The following is a 20,275-nucleotide window of genomic DNA, read 5'->3' on the forward strand; positions in this document are numbered from 1 at the left end:
GCATAAGGTTCCGGTATGGCGCTGGTGAGAACAGAGCCATAATTACACATAAATGATTCGATAAACGGTTATTGCTGCAATATTTGCAAAACCTCTGTCCAGTGAAAAAGTAAAACAAGTCAATCATTGCCAGATGAAGACGTCATTCTCCACAAAGCCACAACATCTCTACCTGAGTATCAGGCGATTTCATCAGCAGGGTTTTAAGTGGGATATAGTATTCTGAAGGCAGCACATAGTCTTCTGTATAACAGATGCTTAGCCTCAGCGACCCCAGATCATCGTACTTTGAGGATTTGCTTCCATTATCTTTTGGCTGGAGCAGATACCTGAAGAAGGAAAGTAAAAGAAGCAACGAGGTTAGAACGGAAGTAATGTAAAATCTGCTAGGATGAACATCCCATACCTCCAATGCCTAAGGAAGCTCTGGTGATCCAAGGGTCCATCCACACAGACCACCTAGTGGCACTAAACCTTTACCGATCAGTGGTCCCTTAATAGCCTGTGTACACAGGCAGATTGCAGTAACCGGAAAAGTGCAACTGGTTGTGTGACATATTGATGCAGCGGATATCATTAATATTTCCTTCTCCATGCCTCTCTAAACCAGACCTGGGAAAAATTGAGACATTGGACGGAGGTGGGGAGTGTGACCAGCGAGCTTGTGCTGCCAACCCTTTTGCTTTCCTGTTTCCTGAAAGGGACCGGAAAAGGGCTGGAAGCAGGGCCTCACAGGTTGAGTGTGGCAGCTGTCCCCCCGACCTCCGTCCGATATCTCAGTGTTGGGGTGCAGTGGAGATCTTCATTCTGTGGGGGATCATTCTGATGAGGTCCACATTTTGTGTTGGGGGCCATCATACTGTGTTGTGTAGGGTACTGTAGGGGGATCATCCTGTGGGGGTCATCCGTCAGTGTTTTACGGACTGTGGGAGTCATTCTGTGTTTGGGAGTTGAGGTAGATAACACTGTTGGGGATCATACTGTGTTGAGGATGCTGTGGGGGCCATCACTGTGTTGTGGGAAATGTAGTCCTCTCTTAAGCCTGAGATGAAGCAGTCAGCTCTGTGACTAAAGCCCCCGTTACACACTGCGATATCGCTAGCAATATCGCTGTAAAGTCACCAATTTTGTGACGTAGCAGCGATATTACTAGCGATATTGCTGTGTCTGATACTTACCAACGACCGGCTCCCCCGCTGGTTATCGCTGATCGCGCGAGAAGCTGCTGGACCATTCCTCGTCGGCCACTTCCTGCGGCGCTTCCTGCTGTGACGACGAGCGACGCGTGGAGCCGGGCGGGAGGACGCAGGATCGCCGCGTCTGACAGGTAAGTAGCGACCCCCGTCCCCAGCGATGTCGCTGGTGAGATCTGCCTGTGTGGCAGCTCACTAGCGACCACCTAGCGATGCATCAGCGATCCTGAACGCGTCATATCGCTAGTCGGGATCGCTGGTGCATCGCTAGGTGTCACGGTACCCTAAAGAAGTGACTGTTGCCCAGTCATATCATCAACTCAGAAACCTCAGCACATACATAGAAATAATGGATAATGCTCAAGTGGTTTTCTTTCTTAAGGTCCAGCCGCAAGAAAACAGAATATGGTGCGACGCTTAGACCTACATGGTGGTCTTTCTTAACGACATGTGTACGGTGAACGCTGAGATGGGCGATGGAGTCGTGGGAAGAACGACCGTTTTTTAGGCTGCACTTAGAATGCAATTGCTCGATCATCAGCTGATCACCGCCATATTTAAATTTCACAGGTATGACTGGATGATACAAATCCCCTTAAAAAGCAGTTTAATCAGATCAATGTTAAAAAACACCTTCCCAGTGAATTATTGGCAAATGCCATAATGACAAAAAAGACCTATTCTAAAATGCTGCACAGCCCTAAAATATAGCCTGATACCTGCCTGACTGTGGAGGTTGGCACCCTAAAAGTACGATATTGGCGCCCCCACTCAACGAGGGCTGTCCCTCACTTCTCTAACTGTCCCTAATGTGACAGGAGGGAAAACAATGTCCAGATGGTGCAGGAATGAAAAATCAAAATGCCCTAGGACTAGTGCAGGATAACAGACAAATATTTACATAAATTAAAAATCCATTATATCCACATCATGATACCTTGTGACCCATAATCTGATTGCAGAGCATGATACGGAGTATAAATAGTCCCACTTGAGGGGTATACAATTAGATAACCAGAGTCAAAAAATGGTCACTTATGTGTGTAAAGAACCCCGGACGCGTTTCTCCGCCGTAGCGGTTCATCAGGAGGTATAGTTAATACTGTCAATTTTCATGCCTGATACCAAGACGCTTGCTTGACAGTATCAACTATACCTCCTGACGAACCAATCGTCTGATGGGAGTTATTTACCATGCCTGGTGGGACGAGTCGTTCCTCAGCACTCGCACCGGGATTCTGAGCTCTCCTAGAAACACATCTTGTGCGAGATTACCATTATTCCACAGGTCAACTCTGGAAAAGTAATGGGAACACTACAGTAAAAGACAAAATCACAAAGCACTAAGAGGATTCAAAACATTATTAGATATTTAGTACATGTAGTACTCATAGTACATAAAGTATTACAGGAGTTAAAGGGAATCTACCACTAGGTTTTTGTCACTAAATCTGAGAACAGCATAATGTAGGGGCAGACACCCTGATTCCAGCGATGTGTCACTTACTGGGCTGCTTGCTGTGGTTTTTGATAACATCACAGCTTTATCTGCTGCAGATGTAGCAGTTCTCTGAATGCTGAGCTCTGTTTAACCCTGCTGATTGGCAGCTTTTTGCCTATGCACAGTATACACAGAAAAGTGTCCTATCAGTGGTGGGGGCGGGGTTATACAGAGCTCATGTGTATGGAGGACTACATGGCAGCCGGTTTACTAGACCTAGTGATAAAAATCCCTGTTTTATCAGCTGGAAATTATCAAAACTACAGCAAGCAGCTCAGTAAGTGTCTCTACTCCCATATTACGCTGCTATCATATTAGACTGCAAAATCTGGTGATAGACTCCCTAATTCACTCACCTATGTGCAGGCGGTGGATTATTGGTTTGCATATGCATGTCCATCTGGATGGATATAATATATACAGACCCAAGAGACACATCCAATATCAAAGGGCATTAAATTTATCCTGACCGTAGATCCATGCTGCCCCAACCACAGGCAGCATGAATCAATTCCTGGCTCTGGTATAGCAGCTACGTATGGTTTACTCTGAAATGCTTCTGGGCGGAGAACACATAGTATCAGGGGTGGCTTCTCCTCCCACTCCCCCTGACTGACAGGCCTCTCCATGTGTCAATACAGAGATAGACCATTCAGCCTAAGGAAGCAGGGCAGGGAGAAGCTACGGGAGCCCTGCCTCTTAGGCTACTTTCACACATCAGTTTTTTGCCGTCAGGCAGGATCCGGCTGTTTTTAGAAAAAACGGATCCGGCATAAATTTTGGAGAACTGTAGAAACGGATCCGTTTTTCTGCTGGATCCGTCTAGCAGGTTATATCTGTTTCCTGGGGGCTGGCCAATTGGATCTGAGCATGCGCAGACTTAAAAAAACGGATCCGGTGGCTGGATCCGTCTTTTTCTGGATCCGGCGCATTCCGGCGCCCATAGACTTTCATTGTAGCAAAAAGCCGGAAGCGTCGGATCCGGCGCTTCCGGCTTTTTCGCCGGAGACAAAAAACGTTACAGTAGCCGTTTTTTCCAGACGCCGGAATGAGACAAGTAGCCGGATCCGGCAAAGAACGGATGAAACGCAATGCGATCCGGCGCTAATGCAAGTCAATGGGGAAAAACTGGATCCGGCATTGCATTTTGCCGGATCCGGTTTTCCAAAAAAAAGCCGGATCGCGCCTGACGGCAAAAAACTGATGTGTGAAAGAGGCCTTAGACTAGTCATCCTAGTGAACAGTCCATGATTGGCTTATCAAAGTAAAACTGTTGAAACAGGGCAGCCTTTCAGAGTAAAGCATACCAGGCAGAAATAACGGCGCGGGATCTACTGACAGGTTGCCAACTACCTGCACAGATCAGTTTTACTGTAAACTAAGCATTCTTCCCCATGTAAAAGTACTGGACATCCCCTTTAAAGGAAATCTGTCAAAATATGTTTGCTATGTAATCAGAGAGCAGCATGATGTAGGGGCAGAAATCCTGATTCCAGCAACTTATCACCAACTGGGCTGCTTTTGGCTTTAATAAAAATCAGTGTTTCATCAGCAGGAGGTTATCACTAGAAAACTAGATGACTCGTGCCAAGTAGTCCTCCTGTTATGTGTAACTGCGCCCCCACCACTGATTGGCAGCTTTCTGTGTACACTGTGCATAGGCAGAAAATTGGCAATCAGTGGTGTGGGCGAGGTTATGCCAAGCTCATCAAGAGAACTGCTAGCCTTGCAGGAGCGAAAACAGTGCTTTTATCAAAACTGCAGCAAGCAGCACAGTAGGTGACAATGCTGTTTCTGTCACTACATTATGCTGCTCTGGGATTACACAGCAAAAACCTGCGGAGATTCCTTTGAAATGGAAGCTGTCACCAGTTTGCGGTTATCAGCTAAAACTATCATCTTAATCAGCGCCTGTGCAGCATACTATAAAGGGTTATTTAACCCCCTGACTCCCCCTGTAAAACCCCCCAAAAACCTTTTGAAGTTCTCTTGCGCTGTATGTTAATCCTGTGGGTGCGGTCCGATAGGTGTCCTTTCGGTGCTCTCTACCCCTCCTCCCAGCTGCTGCTCACCGTAGTCCTGCTTTGATTGATGTGAATAACTCCTCCTGCGACATCCACATTACTGGGTGAAATCTTGCGCCTTAGCAGAGAAATCACCAGATTGTACCTGCGCACTATGCTTTTCCTTATTGCACGTATGCGCACTTATGGTTTCACCTCTGCCTGTATGGCGAAGCATAGTGCGCAGGCACAATCTGGCAATTTCTCTGCTGAGGTGCAAGAATTTGCCCAGCAAAGTGGATGACGCAGGAAGAAGGATGGCGAGCAGGAGCCGGGAGGAGGGATATAGAGCACAGAAAGAACATGTCACGGGGATAAGGTGACAGTGAGGAGCCAGAAGACCACCGCGTCTGATTGCTCCTACTCCTGTGCTGAAAAGAAGCACTTCACCTTATTTTTAAACGGTGTAAATTTCTTTTGGAAGTACAGGGGTTAATCAGCCACGTTGAGAGCTCTGATAGCTAGGACTCTCCGCTGTGCACTGTTAGCCACTCCTATCCCCTATATAAATTGGGTCCTGACTGACACACATCGTCAGAGCTAACTTTTGCTGCATGGCAGGGAGGATAGTAGTTGGTGGTTATATGAGGTGTTTGGTGGGTTTATCTGTGACTATTGCTTGGTTTAGTAAATGTGGTAATTCCTTTTCCTTCTCCTACTTTCGTTTTACCTCATCCTCCACTCCCCGATGCATTCCTCTGTTATATGTGAGTGAATATTGTATGTCTAGTATTTTCCGTTTTCCCTGTTCGTGTTACCTTGTTCGTCTGGTTGGTGTACTATGGTGCACAACTACTTCCCCTTTTCCCTGGGTGGGAGAGCTAAGGCAAGGTACGTGGCCCTGGCATCTTCTCCTTCAGAAGTAACCCGGAGAACAGGTCAAGTTAGGGCTCCCACCAAGTCTTAGGGACAAGGAAGGAGACCCTGGTCCCGGATTACCCGACAAGAGAGTCGTGAGAGGACACCTATCAGACCAGACCCATAGGATTAACATACAGTGCGGGAGAACTTCAAAAGTTTTTTGGGGTTTATACAGGGTTAATCATGGGATTATATACAGTGGGGAAAATAAGTATTTGATACACTGCTGATTTTGCAATTTTTCCCCACCTACAAAGGTCTGTAATTTTTATTGTAGCTACACTTCAACTATGAGAGACAGAATCTAAAAATAAAAAAAACAGAGAACATTGTATGATCTTTACATAATTAAATTGTATTTTATTAGATGAAATAAGTATTTGATCACCTATGAACCAGCAAGAATTGTGATTGTCACTGACCCAATAGTTTGTTGGGCTTTTGTTACGCAGCCCTACTACTGTGCACTCATTACCTGATTTAATTGTACCTGTTTGAACTCGTTGCCTGTATAAAAAAAAAAACACCTGTCCACAGACACAATCAATCACACTCCAGCCTCCTAACAATGGCCAAGACCAAAGAGCTAAGGACACCAAGGGCAAAATTGTAGACCTGCTCAAGGCTGGGATGGAAGAAACACAAGATGACTGTTAATCTTCCTTGGACTAGAGTCTATTCAAGATCTTGCCTAAAGGGGTTAGGATGATTCTGAGAAAGGTCAGGAATCTGCTCAGAACTACACGGGAGGACCTGGTCAATGACCTGAAAAAAGCTGGGACCACAGTCTCAAACATTACCGTTAGTAACACACTACACCATCAAGGATTAAAATCCTGCACGACACGCAAGGTCCCCCTGCTCATGCCAACATACATCCAGGACTGTTTGAAGTTCGTTAATGACCATCTGGATGATCCAGAGGAGGCAAGGGAGAAGGTCATGTGGTCAGATGAGGCCAAAATAGAACTTTTTGGTATCAACACCACTCGCCATGTTTGGAGGAAGAATGATAAGTACAACCTCAAAAACACATTCCCAACCACGAAGCATGGTGGGGGAAACATCCTAGTTTGGGAGTGCTTTTCTGCAAAGGTGACAAGACAACAGCACCATATTGAAGGGAGGATGGTTGGGGTCATGTATTGCGAGATTTTAGCGACAACCTTCTTCCCTCAGTAAGAGCATTGAAGATGGGTCATGGCTGGGTCTTCCAGCATGAAAATGAACCAAAACACACAGCCAGTGCAACTAAGGCCTGTTTCACATTTCCGTTTGTTACCATCAGTCAAAATCCGCCGTTTTGCAAAAAAAAACAGATCTGCCATTTTTCCCATTGACTTGCATTAGCGGCGGATTTTGACGAATGATCATCCGTTGGATCCGTTTTTTGACGGATCCACCAAAATGTTGGCGTCCGCTGACTTCAGTGGACGGACAATGAAACTTTTTTTGTCTGCGTCAAAATAGCGGATAGCAACGGACCCGCCGATATCCGCCATTCATTATAATGGTCGCCTATGGGCGGCGGATCCGTTGCCAACCGTTTTTTGACACTGAGCATGCCAGGAAGAATTTCCTTGCCAGAAATTTAACCCCAACACACACACACTCTCTCTCGGTCTCTCTCTCTCGACTCGTGTTCCTTTAAATTTCCACCCACATACAGGCGGATTTACACGGACGTCAAAAAAAGGAAATGCGAAAAAGGCCTAAGGAGTGGCTCCGTAATTAGAATTTCAAGTTCCTGGAGTGGCCTAGCCAGTCTCTAGACCTGAACCCAATAGAAAATCTTTGGAGGGAGCTGAAACTCCATGATTTCCAGCGACAGGCCCAAAACCTGAAAGATCTGGAGAAGATCTGTAAGGAGGAGGGGGCCAAAATCCCTGCTGCAGTGTGTGCAAACATGGTCAAGAACTACAGAAAATGTCTGAACTCTAGTTTAAACAAAGGTTTCTGTATCAAATATTAAGTTATGGTTTTCTATTGAATCAAATACTTATTTCATGCAATAAAATGCAAATTAATTATATAAGAATCAAACAATGTGATTTTCTGTTTTTTGAGATTCTCTCCCAGTTAAAGTGTACCTACAATAAAAATTACATACCTCTCCATTCTTTGTAGGTGGGAAAACGTGCAAAAATCGGTAGTGTATCAAATACTTGTTTTCCCCACAGTAACCATTAATGGAGTGCAGCAGACTCTGAATAAGGTGATAGGTTTAGTCGCTATATGACAAAACTGGTGACAGGTTCCCTTTAAGTTCAATATTGTGTGCAGGAGGCATCTGAACTCCCTCTAGTGGTGACTGTAGGAAGACCAAATACAGTAGATTTTCTTAATAAATTCTATTACAGGAGATTAGGAAAGCTTCAAAGTAAAAAAAAAAATCCTCTGACAGTTAATGAGACATACTAAGAAATTATTACCACCCAATGCGTTAATTATACATAAATGCATTGAAACATGGTCACTATAAAAAGGAATTTCCAGCTAAAATCAGGAATTTGCTATCACAAATATTCAATAGAAGTCTTGCAGACTCCAAAATAAATTATTTTTCTCTGCTTTTTTGGGAATCAGCAGCCAGAAAGAGTTTTGATTATTCCTTAGCAACACAGCTTGCGGCCGACTGTGATACATTCAGATCCTGTGAAAAAGAAGGTGATCCGGATACAGCGCCCACATCCAGATGGAGCTGGCAGAGCACCATGATACACACAAGTGGGAGCAAGATGGCCGTCACTTCATGGTGACATTTCAAGCGATTGTCCCACAAATATCATTTACCATAAGCTACATGATAAACGTATGACCACGAGTGATCCAGCTACCAAGACCCCCAATGATCTAGAGAACAGGGGGCCCTAAATTCATGAGTGAACCAGGCAGCAGGGAGTCTGTTCTTCCATCGCTGCTATAGACAGCGGAAGGAGCATGTTCTTCCACCGCTCCTATAGACAGCGTAAGGAGCAGGGAGCATGTTCTTCCACCGCTGCTACAGACAGTGGAAGGAGCAGGGAGCATGTTCTTCCACCGCTGCTACAGACAGTGGAAGGAGCAGGGAGCATGTTCTTCCACCGCTGCTACAGACAGTGGAAGGAGCAGGGAGCATGTTCTTCCACCGCTGCTACAGACAGTGGAAGGAGCAGGGAGCATGTTCTTCCACCGCTGCTACAGACAGTGGAAGGAGCAGGGAGCATGTTCTTCCACCGCTGCTACAGACAGTGGAAGGAGCAGGGAGCATGCTCTTCCACCGTTATTATAGACAGTGGAGGATGCAGGGAGCATGTTCTTCCACCACTGCTCCCATAGACAGTGGAGAATGCAGGGAGCATGTTCTTCCACCACCACTCCTATAGACAGTGGAGGCTGCAGGGAGCATGTTCTTCCACCACCGCTCCTATAGACAATGGAGGCTGCAGGGAGCATGTTCTTCCACCACCGCTCCTATAGACAATGGAAGCTGCAGGGAGCATGTTCTTCCACCACCGCTCCTATAGACAATGGAGGCTGCAGGGAGCATGTTCTTCCACCACCGCTCCTATAGACAGTGGAGGATGCAGGGAGCACGTTCTGCCACAACTGCTCCTATAGACAATGGAGGCTGCAGGGAGCATGTTCTGCCACAACTGCTCCTATAGACAGTGGAGGCTGCAGGGAGCATGCTCTTCCACCACCGCTCCTATAGACAATGGAGGCTGCAGGGAGCATGTTCTTCCACCACCGCTCCTACAGGCAGTGGAGGCTGCAGGGAGCATGTTCTTCCACCACCGCTCCTACAGACAGTGGAGGATGCAGGGAGCACGTTCTGCCACAACTGTTCCTATAGACAGTGGAGGCTGCAGGGGGCATGTTCTTCCACCACCACTCCTATAGACAGTGGAGGCTGCAGGGGGCACATTCTCCCACCACCGCTCCTATAGACACCCCAATGTCAGTACGCCAATTTCCAAGACCCATAGCGGTTTCATTTTTTGAGATCTGGGGCTGGTGAGGGCTCATTTTTGCACCCTGAGCTGATGTTTTTATTGATACCATTTTGGGGTAGATATGATGTTTTGATCGTCTGTTATTGCATTTCATTGCAATGTTTTGGCGGTCAAAAAACTGTAATTCTGGTTTTTCAATTTTTTTTATGGTAATGCCTTTTACCAATCTGATTAATTTATCTAATATTTTGATAGATCAGACATTTCTCTATGCATCAATACCAAATGTGTACAATTATTTTTTTTTCAACTGTTTTATTTTTAATGGGGCGTGATTTACTTGTTTTTTTTTCTTATTAATGAAAACTTTCTCACTTTTTTACTTTAACAGTCCCCTTAGATTTGAAGCCGCGATCGTACAATCATGATCTCCTGTGAATGCTGCTGGCCATGAGCCAGCGTTTACAGGAGATTCACAATGACAGGGGTATGGGAATGTTCTGCAGACCTCCGGCTGTTTTAACAACTCATCGGCGCCCCTCGATCACGTGACAGGGGCGCCGATGGGTGGGATTGGTAATATGCTTCTGACTGGCACATAGAATTTCACTGATGAACAGCTGATTGCAGCTGCACCTACAACTGTTAAAGGCACATCATGTGTGAGCAAAGATGCAGGGTCGGCGCCAGAGCCTGCATCACAGTCAGTAACACGACATCAAATGTTGTGAAGGAGTCATCCAGTTAAAGGCCAATCTTCTGTTGATGTCATATCACCGGAGCAGCTTCATCTCTTCCGCTCTGCTCTGCTGATGGGGTGTGACTGCTGAGGTCACTCTGATTGACGGCTGGTTGACATCGGCAGTGATGCCCCGTCAACAGAGCAGAATGGAGTGGAGTGGAAGAGCTGCTCTGCTGACGTTAAGTCAAACAAAGTAAGAGAATCGCCGGCAAGGAGGGGTCCGTGACCACGCTGAGCCGGCAAGGAGGGGTCCGTGACCACGCTGAGCCGGCAAGGAGGGGTCCGTGACCACGCTGAGCCGGCAAGGAGGGGTCCGTGACCACGCTGAGCCGGCAAGGAGGGGTCCGTGACCACGCTGAGCCGGCAAGGAGGGGTCCGTGACCACGCTGAGCCGGCAAGGAGGGGTCCGTGACCACGCTGAGCCGGCAAGGAGGGGTCCGTGACCACGCTGAGCCGGCAAGGAGGGGTCCGTGACCACGCTGAGCCGGCAAGAGGGCTGGGCCAACAGAGATCAACACAAGGCAAAACAATTAGCAATTAACTGCCTGCAAGTGCTTAACCCTTTAAGAAAAACACAAATGTTCCGGAAAACCCCTTTAAAATACATTACTATTTTTCTACGAGCAAACTGCTGTCAGCAAGAAATTTCGATAAATATTTTCGTACAATATGTCTGCATGAAACGCTTTGAAATGACATGAGAAAATCCCACCACAATGCAGAGCTCCAGTAAAGTAAAAATCACAGTATAAAGCGATAGGTAAGGCAAGCAGGAAACAGGTATGGCTAATGAAACAAAGCAATCTACTGTGAGGATCTTGTTGGTGTAAATTAGCATGTAAGACAAAGGCTGCATGTGACAAGCGCCCACGCATCCCTCAGAAAAGAAGTTGCTCAATAGCAGAAGTGGGGCCTGTCAAGCGCCTATGATCAGGTTACAAAGCAGTTTCCACACAGACTGGCAATAATATTCAGTCAAAACAGTGTTATCACTGAACTGCTGGGTATGACAGCATCCTAACACACGGGAGCGGAGGACTGGGAAGAGATGATCTCCTGTGAGGATACCGATATGAAGCTGTGCTCCGCGGGGAGCAATAAAACACAAACCCATGCATTACCTGTTAATGAGAACTGGAGGGAGAAGCAAAAAGGCCCTAGACATGTGCACTGTTGGGCCATACGATAGGAAAGTGACCCCATATACATTACATGGACATGAGGATTGGGGACACCTACAAGAGCTTCTATGACCTCTCATTCTAGAGCAGTAGACATTAATGTGGAGTTGGTCTTCCCTTTGCAGATGTAACAGCTCCCATTCTTCCGGGAAGGTTTTCTACAAAGTTTAGGTAGTGTCTACAGAAATTGTTGCCCATTTAGCCAGAAGAGCATGTGCGAAGTCGAACGACCGAGAACTGTACAAAATAAATCACAAATGTGTTGGCTGAAGTTGGGGTCAGGGCTCTATGCGGTGGGTCAAGTTCTTCCAGACCAATCTCATCCATCATGCCTTTATGGACCTTGCTTTGTGGTGGAACAAAAAAGGGCCTTCACCAAACCGTTCCCATAAAGACGGAAGCTATAACTGTCCAAAAGGTCTTGTATGCTGAAGAATTAGGATTTCAATCCACTAGAACGAAGGGGCTGAGGCCGACGCCTGAAAAACACCCAATAGCATTATCCCTCTTCCACCAAAATGTACCGGAGGCAGAATGTAATCAGGTACATAATGTTCTCCTGGCATTCACCAAACCCAGACCAGTCTATCAAACTGACAAGCGAGATCTGTCACTCCATAGAACACATTTTCACTGCTCTAGTGGTGGCAGCTTTACACCTAATATTGTGCTTGGTAATGTAAGGCTTGTATAGATCTCCTCCAACAAGGAAGTCCATGCCATGAGTCTCCCAGCAAAGTATATAGTTTTTGTGCTGATGTTACTGCCAGAGGAGGAATTTTGCTGACTTTTCTGCCCTCTGCTTCTGAGCACTCAAGAGACCCGACTCTGTAAGGTTACGTGGTCTCCACTTTGTGGTGGAGTTGCTGTGGTTCCTACCACCTTCTAATAATATCACTCATAGGTGATGGTTGAATATTTAGGTAGGAAGAAATGTCATGAACCGATTTTTTACCAGTAGTGCCTCCTATTAACCAGACCGCGCTGATATCAGTGAGATCTTTAGGATGAGACATTTCCTTTAGAAACAGCATTGCTGAGGGTCCGGATGTTATATATATGGATTACCAGGTGTGTCCCAACACTTTTGTCCATATAGTGTATACGCTACTGTGCCCTAAATTTGACTACAAAGGGCAAACAAACGTCAATGAGTGGCTGTAAACCAGTCAGAGAGAGGACAGTGAATGGAGCCCAAGGATTCCGTTCTACATCTCTTTCCTGGCTCATGCAGTAAAGTACTCCACACACCCAATGGGAACAGAGCCTAATAGGAAATGTTCTCATTTTTCCATTGCACAACTTACTTTACTACTCTTTAATTCCTAGGTTAGGTTTTCCTACATGTATTGTGAAACCTGAAACCAATAATAGCCAAGGTAGAGGCACTCAAGAAAACTGCAGACACATGCCGCTTACCGTCCCATGACTGGACTGTAATGGTGACAAAAAAACTGAAAGTAAGAAAGCAGCATGAAGACAAGGAAATCAGTACAAATGATATGATGGGACATCCAAACATTACTATCTGAAGGCATATCAGGGGATCTGTCACTAGACTTCACAATACACACTCCATACTAAACATTTATCCGGTTGAGACTGGTGTACTTACCTTTAAAATCCCTTTCAAATTGCCCATGTAATCCTCAAATTACAAACTGACATTTTTAAGAGTCTGGCTAAAATGATCATTTTAATATTGGGCTAAAAAAGTTTCAAAATGGACTATATAGCCATTTATAAATTGATTTTCAAAGTAAGTACAACAGCCTCTTAAAGGGAATCAGTCACCCTTTTTTTGGCCCATCAGCTGCCGGCATTGACATCAGGGGCTTATCTAGATGAGCCCCCGACGTAACCTGAAAGATAAGAAAAAAAGAGTTAGATAATACTCACCGGAGGGGGCGGTCCGGTCCGATGGGTGTCGTGGTCCGGTCCGGCACCTCCCATCTTCATACGCTGCCGTCCTCTCCTTTCCTTCCTGCAGTGGCTCCGGCGCAGGCGCACTGCTCTGTCCTGTTGAGGGCAGAGCAGAATACTGCAGTGCGCAGGCGCCAGACCTCTCCCGACACCTGCGCACAGCAGGACTCAGCTATGCCCTCAACAGGACAGAGCAGTGCGCCTGCGCTGGAGCCACTAAAGGAAAGGGAAGAAGAGGACTTCATCGCATGAAGATGGGAGGCGCCGGACCGGACAGCAACACCCACTGGACCGGACCGCCCCATCCAGTGAGTATAATATAACGCTTTTTTCTTCTCTTTCAGGTTACATCGGGGGCTTTTCTACAGCATTACAGAAAGCTGTAGGTAAGCCCCTGATGTCGATGCCGGCAGCTGATGGGCCAAAAAAAAGGGTGACAGATTTCCTTTAATGTCTAAGAGATCTATGCACCTTGAATTGTGACATCTGAATACCGATCCACTTTAACATGAACACAAACCAATTATCTAGTGTTTGCAGAGACGTACAAATTAAAGGGAACCTGTCAGCAGGATTTATCACTATAAAGTAAAGATATGGCCATAATGGCGCTGTTACACTTATTAAACACATACCTTTTTTGGAAGTAATCAGATCAGTTTTTTTATTTTTCAATTATGGTTTTAAGCTTTCTTCTAATTAAGTCTTTCGTGCATCAGGGTGGCCTGGGGGGTTGAGTCGTCTTCCGCTCTGGCCTCTCTGCCTGCCTCCTGTATTTCTACCGGTCACTGATTATTTAGGGACCTGCCTCCGTTTTGAAATCTTGTGCCACAGCCGTACTCATTAGGTAGGCAGCACGTGTGTAGTGTGAGATTCCACGTCTGGTCTTCCATAAAATGGCACCAGAGTTGGCGCATGCGCAGATTAAGATCTGAGCCGACATCTACATGTGCACGTGGGCTGGCTCCATTTTATCGAAGACCAGACGTGGAATCTCACACTGGGTATGCGCCGCCCACACAATGATGGCTGTGGTGCAAAATTTCCTAAAGGAGGCAGGCCACTGAATAATCAGTGACCTGTAGAAACACTAGAGGCAGAGGGGCCGGAGCAGAAAAAGACCCAACCCCCCAGGCCCGCCTTGATGCATAGAAGACGTCATCAGAAGAAAATGTAAAACCGTGATTAAGAAGGAACCAATGATCGGATTCCTTCAACAACGGTATCAATTTAATCAGTGTAACAGCGCCATTGTGGCCGTACCTTTACTTTATAGTCATAAATCCTGCTGATAGGTTCTGTTTAATTATTATTGTTCTTGGATCACCCAGGGGTGGTCAGACCAGGGAATCGCAGCGTGAGTAATCCTAACTGCCGATACTTCCAGGTTCATACATCGCGAAGACAGGAGGAAAAGCAGGAGCTGTAGATCATCATGGGAGCTAGTGAAGGGCAGGAACACTCTTTTTGGCGTGCAGTATCACTTGCTCCACTCAACAAAAAGAGGATCCCAAATGAGTTCCCACCTGATAACGCAGGTGAGCACATATTTAACATAAAATCAGGGAAGCCGAATTCATGACCACTCAGTGCATACAATGCCCACCTACAGCCATCAAAATTATGGGGCTTCGCTGACTGGGTTGGGTTTCGGCTGCCGTTCATGGTCATTTTATCCCCAGCGACAGCTGCATTGTACAACTTGGCTCCCAGGAAATAATGTATAAGCCATAACTATAAAACATTCTGTTCTTAGTATTTCGTTCTGGATGACAATCACACATCTTGTTGGAAGGAAACAAGAACTCTGCAAGGAGAGGACGCAAGAAGCACAAAGACTGTTGTAAAATAAGGAGGAAATTAGAAAACTTTGGTTAGAAATCTTTTTACTATGGGCATGGCAATGCAAAGAGGCAGCCCTTGTCCCATCCCTCCCTCCAATGTGCCTCTCTTTCCTAAATCCCCTTTATTCCTAGATGCTCTGAATCGCGATAAAATTATCAAAACCCAGCCCACCCAGTGATTTCATTGTTTTATTATAGGTTCTTTTTGGTGATCAGAGGAAAAAAAAGCTCATCAAAAAATGCTGCGAAAGCCCATCATGATCTGCAGCTACTGCTCTCCACACTGTATGAACCTGGAGGTATCGGCGGCAAGGATAACTCGCGCTGAGAATCCTTGGCTCGACCTCCTCTGGGGGCGTTTTCTGAGTGCTTGACCTCTGCGACGCCTTCTCCTTATGATTGGCCAGCGTCACAGAGGTGGAAAAAGCACACGCCCCCTGTTACCACCCATGTGGGCGGAAGGGAAAATTTTAGATAAAAACTATATCAGCTCATATGTCTGGAACAACAAGGTCCATTACCAAATGGAAAAAAAAAAAAACAGTTATTCAGATTTTCAGCCCCTATCTTAGGGTTATCCAGTTTAAAAGGTAAAAAGTTACAAAATAACCCCTTTAAAAGGCAACCTGTCAACAAAAAAAAAAAACAAAAACCATTATTTAACTGCAGCTATAGTGCTAATCTGCAGATAAATACACTTTTTAAAATGTCCAGGTATCTATCCTCAAATTCAGCTGTGGTGGGAAAAAATGAAGTCATATTCTCCCTGTAGCTGATCACTTCCAGTTATTGGGGTGGCACAGGGGGAAGTAATCAGTCAGTGCTCACTACTCTATAATCAGACCACTGCTCTATGACTGACAGGCAGCTCTGTACAGACACTGCAGAGCAGGATGTCAGTCATGGAGGAGGGAGTGTGATCACAATGCAATGGTGCCGTCCCAATGAAAGGAAGCGTGTGCAGGGAGAATATGATTTTGTTTTCTCCCTGCAGCAATTCCAATTAGAATGCCACATATTTAAAATCAAATTTAGATAGTATGGCTGCAGGTAAATATAATTTTTCTTTTTGTTTGTCTATACTGACAGGTTTCAATTAAGTAAATGGATACAGACAGGAATATATTTGAATACCTTTGAATATTCATATACAACTATCAGTGACCAGAAACGAGTGGTCAGAAGGGTTTTACTCCTAACAACTTAGCAGCGCGAAAAGTCATTAACAAAACTAACGTTGGAAACTTTACAGGGAGGAGCTGATGCTACAATGCAGATTTCTGATTTTGAAACAGGAGGCCAGTCCAGATTTGGGGTAAAAGTTAAAAAAAAAAAAAATTGTGGACTACAAACCTTACTTCAAGTTTCTCAATATCTTCTTCCTCTACTTGAAACTGGGATTTCTTAGTGTAACTGCTATACCTCGTCACCTAGAAAAACAGAAAAAAAATTATTACTGTAAATGTTCTATACTGACGTTTCAGCAACGTCCTCCAGAGAAAGGGAAGGGAAAAGGAGACGAAAAAGAGTGTAACGGCGAAGATCCTACAAAATACAGAGTGACCTTTATTGGTCATACTTCCATAAATCAAGAAAATATGCCATGACGGGGATTTACTCCATAATGAAATTCTGTGTAGACTGACTATTATTAGAAACAAATGCTGATACACAGGATTAATATAAAAAAACACGCCATTTTCATTCACCTCAAAGTAGAATTTCTCATTAAATTGAGGATTGCTCGTCTTCTTCTTCACTTTCGTTTTCTTTTGATCATTTCTGAAAGTCAAGGAGTCACAAAGCTCATCAGGGAAATAAGCGTCACAAAACAATCACAAAGATGGCATTTGTAGGTTTCCATCATAGTGACTGTTATTTTACTACTACTGTTTTTTCTGGTAAAAATGACCGAAACTTTGACAGAGACACCAAGCAAATCTCCAATACATACTGTATCTGTACAAAGCCTGGTTTTGTTTTTTTTCTAGTACGTTAACATTTCTGGACTATTTATATATTGTTCCTATAGACACACACACACTACGGCCAGTTCCACAGGAAAGTAATGAACCTAGGAGTACATTTTTTTCAAGTGTAGGAGAAACCCCAGAGTACTGGGAAAATATCAGCTAAACACATGGAGAGCATATAAACTTAAAGGGGTATTCCCAGAATTAAAGTTACCCCCTATACATATTATAGATTGCTGGGACTTCAAAGAACAAAGCTCTGTAGAGTCCAGTCTTGAATAGAGCAAAGATGTTAAGGTTCCACCTCCATTGCTTTCATTGTCTTTGGGACTACTGGAAAGAGTCAAGCAGCCAGCTTTCTCCAGAAGCACCATAGACAAATGGAGAGGTGGTCAAGTGTGCAGCAGAGCCCTGTTCTCAGGACTGATGGGGATTCCAGCTTTCGGACACTCATTGATCAGTACTAGTCATTCCTTATCCTAATTATAGGGAATAACTTGCAGTTCTGGGAATGCACTTTAATGGTTCCCTTTCTCGGACCAGTCAGGTGTGCAAATAAAACATAATTGGGTCCGTGTGCAGCTGTGCGCCTGGTTGTATTGTGGATGGGTGCAGGAGCTGCCATCACTAAAACAAGCACAGGCTCATCCACAAACAGATGAGACTAGTGCAGGTTGGCAAATGGACAAATCACTCATGTGCGGTGTCCGTGCGCAGTGCAGTCACCGTGTGCATTGCAGTGTCCAGCGTTATGCACACAGACAGCACACTGACTGAAAATAAGTTCATCTGGATGTGGCCTTATACAGTACAAAAAAAACAGGTCTACTCCTACTCAGAATGGCATTTACCTAGAAGGGCCAACAAGAGACACCGAGGCATATGGATCGCAGCTCTGCCCGTTCACTAGAGGCAGTCCCTCACATTCTACAATACTGAAAAAAGAAGAAATATGTTCATGCCTTTGGACCGTTCCTAAAAATTACTTTACTCTGGTATTCCCATACATATAAAGAAGTAAACTAATCTCTTTTCAGGTATACACATGCAAGACCAACACAATAAAAATAATTTTATAAAATGCATTTAAAGGGCTTTTGCCACAATTAAAGAACAATTGCTTTAAAAGGGTTTTCCCACAAACAAAAGTACATTTTAATTAATAGATCGTGGAATAATAATAAGTTCGGCAATTGGATGTGTTGACATAAAATGTTCCTGTGCTGAGATAATCTTATAAATGTGTCCCTGCTGTGTACTGTGTAATGTCTGTGTCTGACCGTATAGGAATATGGTCTGATCACACCACAGCTCCTGGGCAGGGGAGGAAGCAAAGGAGTATACAGACAGGACAGCCGGGGATCACAGCTTTTTGTAAAGGGAAAACATTTCCCTGCCTGTTTTTAAACCTTGTTTTACTTCAAACAATCATTTGTTGCTCATAAAAGTCTATGGAGAAGGGAGAAGCTAGAGAAGGGCAGATATTCTGCTGCAAGTTCACATGACACAACAGCTACACTTCAAAAGGACCTGACTGCACGATGGCAGCTAGGCTCATCCTTCTCTCAAATGCTTCAGTATCTCAGAAAAAATATACTTTAAAGGTCTGGGTCTGCCCACGGCCGGCACTTCCCAGCGCTTGTAGAAGAGATCAACAGGTCTATTACTAAGAGAGAAATCAGTCACAGGCAGCTGTGCTGGGAGGAGCCGGGCAGAGATGGCACTGGACTAGTGTCGATTCTGGCTATAATCCTCAGCTGGATCTTTAAAGTATATAAATATATGAAGCTGCAATCATGCAGTAAAAATCCGATTCTTGCTGCTAGTAGTTTGAGCAGCAAGAATTGGGGAACAGGTTCCCTTTAAAAATATTTTTAAGACGACACATGCCAGCAGCTCCGCCAACGCTGCAGGTGGGCCAGTAAGAAGGCTAACATTTAACCCACACTGCGACATTCTTGCTGTCTAAAATAATATAACGTAGGTGGATCTAATAGTGGCGTCAGGGTCAATGGAGAGCTAAATAATTTACATTTATTCATAGCATAAGTGCCCGAGAGGTGCAATTCTTGGTGGCAGCAGCAGTAAAGGGGCGAGCTTTGAAGTCTGGACTCCTAAAACCACACAGTGTGACCCCTTTTGGCGTTTCAGAGGGTAGAAAAATATATAAAATTCTCCATGGATTGCCAGTTCAGCACCAATAAGATACAAATTATTAGAGAATGTGTCAAGAAATCTAGTAAAAGATTATCTCATGTAAAATATAGAGGCATAAGAGACGCAGCTCTGCTGTTTGCATAAGGTTTATAAAGCCGGTGAATTCATGGCATTCGTTATCCCTGGCAGACGGGCAGAAGAGGTTAACTGTAATTTGTATTTATTCAAAGCCTCTGTACAGCCGCCTACGCTTCCTCTCTGCGCGCGTTACGGAAAAAAGGAAGTGTCCTGGTGGCTTTCAGAGCTGGTCATACTGACCACCGAGCATTGCTCACTGCACACGTGCACAGTCCGGCCAGATATACTTACTGTACCATAAGCTGCTGCACCGATCCATTGTCAGTAATCAGCTCATTTAGCTTCAGCTCCAGGTGGACTTTTCCCTGCAAGACAGAACAATTACACGTTAGCTGCTGTAAGGCTGAGAACGCCGGCATCTTACAGCTCATGAGTCACAGTGACAGGACACGTGATGGGGGACAGAGGGGAGAAGGATCGAGAGCATATCTGCACGGCCAGGGGAAGAAACTGCGAGCAGATATTGCAGCAGATTTCAACCCTTTAATTGCATTCCAAAAAGGCTAAATTAGTATACGAGTGATACTTTTAGTAATGAACCAGAACAATTGTATCTGCAGGCTTCCAGAGCACAATGCACCCATCATCAGGAAAGTGTACTAAGGTTCTGACATGTACAGGACCAGTCAAATGTCTGGAGACATCTGTCAATGCAATAGTTTTTCTTGTTCTTATTGGAATGTGCACATTATAGATTTGGACTGAAGGCAGCAAAACCAAAAACTAGAACATATGGAAACAAGGAGCGAAGAAACGTGTGTTAC

The 20,275-nt window shown here is 45.0% G+C and overlaps 1 protein-coding gene across 5 annotated transcripts in view; it reads right to left on the reverse strand.

Annotated features, from left to right (window-relative positions):
- RASA2 (RAS p21 protein activator 2) overlaps positions 1-20,275 on the reverse strand; it is a 157,569-nt gene that overhangs the window by 52,463 nt on the left and 84,831 nt on the right. For 4 of the 5 annotated variants that reach the window (XR_012232444.1, XM_073576609.1, XM_073576607.1 and 1 more), the window contains exons 5-10: positions 19,743-19,816; positions 18,068-18,151; positions 16,953-17,025; positions 16,597-16,673; positions 2,387-2,488; positions 173-329 (exon numbers count right to left, since the gene is read on the reverse strand). Coding sequence is in view for 4 of the 5 variants with exons in the window: in XM_073576609.1 (XP_073432710.1) it covers positions 173-329; positions 2,387-2,488; positions 16,597-16,673; positions 16,953-17,025; positions 18,068-18,151; positions 19,743-19,816 (567 nt within the window). In the remaining variant the exon portion in view is untranslated. The remainder of the gene's footprint in view (positions 1-172; positions 330-2,386; positions 2,489-16,596; positions 16,674-16,952; positions 17,026-18,067; positions 18,152-19,742; positions 19,817-20,275) is intronic. The other variant, XM_073576610.1, reaches the window with a different exon arrangement.

This window comes from Dendrobates tinctorius, unplaced genomic scaffold (genome assembly GCF_039654945.1).
Source record: "Dendrobates tinctorius isolate UK_male_01 unplaced genomic scaffold, ASM3965494v1 ptg000049l, whole genome shotgun sequence".
NCBI classification, from domain to species: Eukaryota; Metazoa; Chordata; class Amphibia; order Anura; family Dendrobatidae; genus Dendrobates; species Dendrobates tinctorius.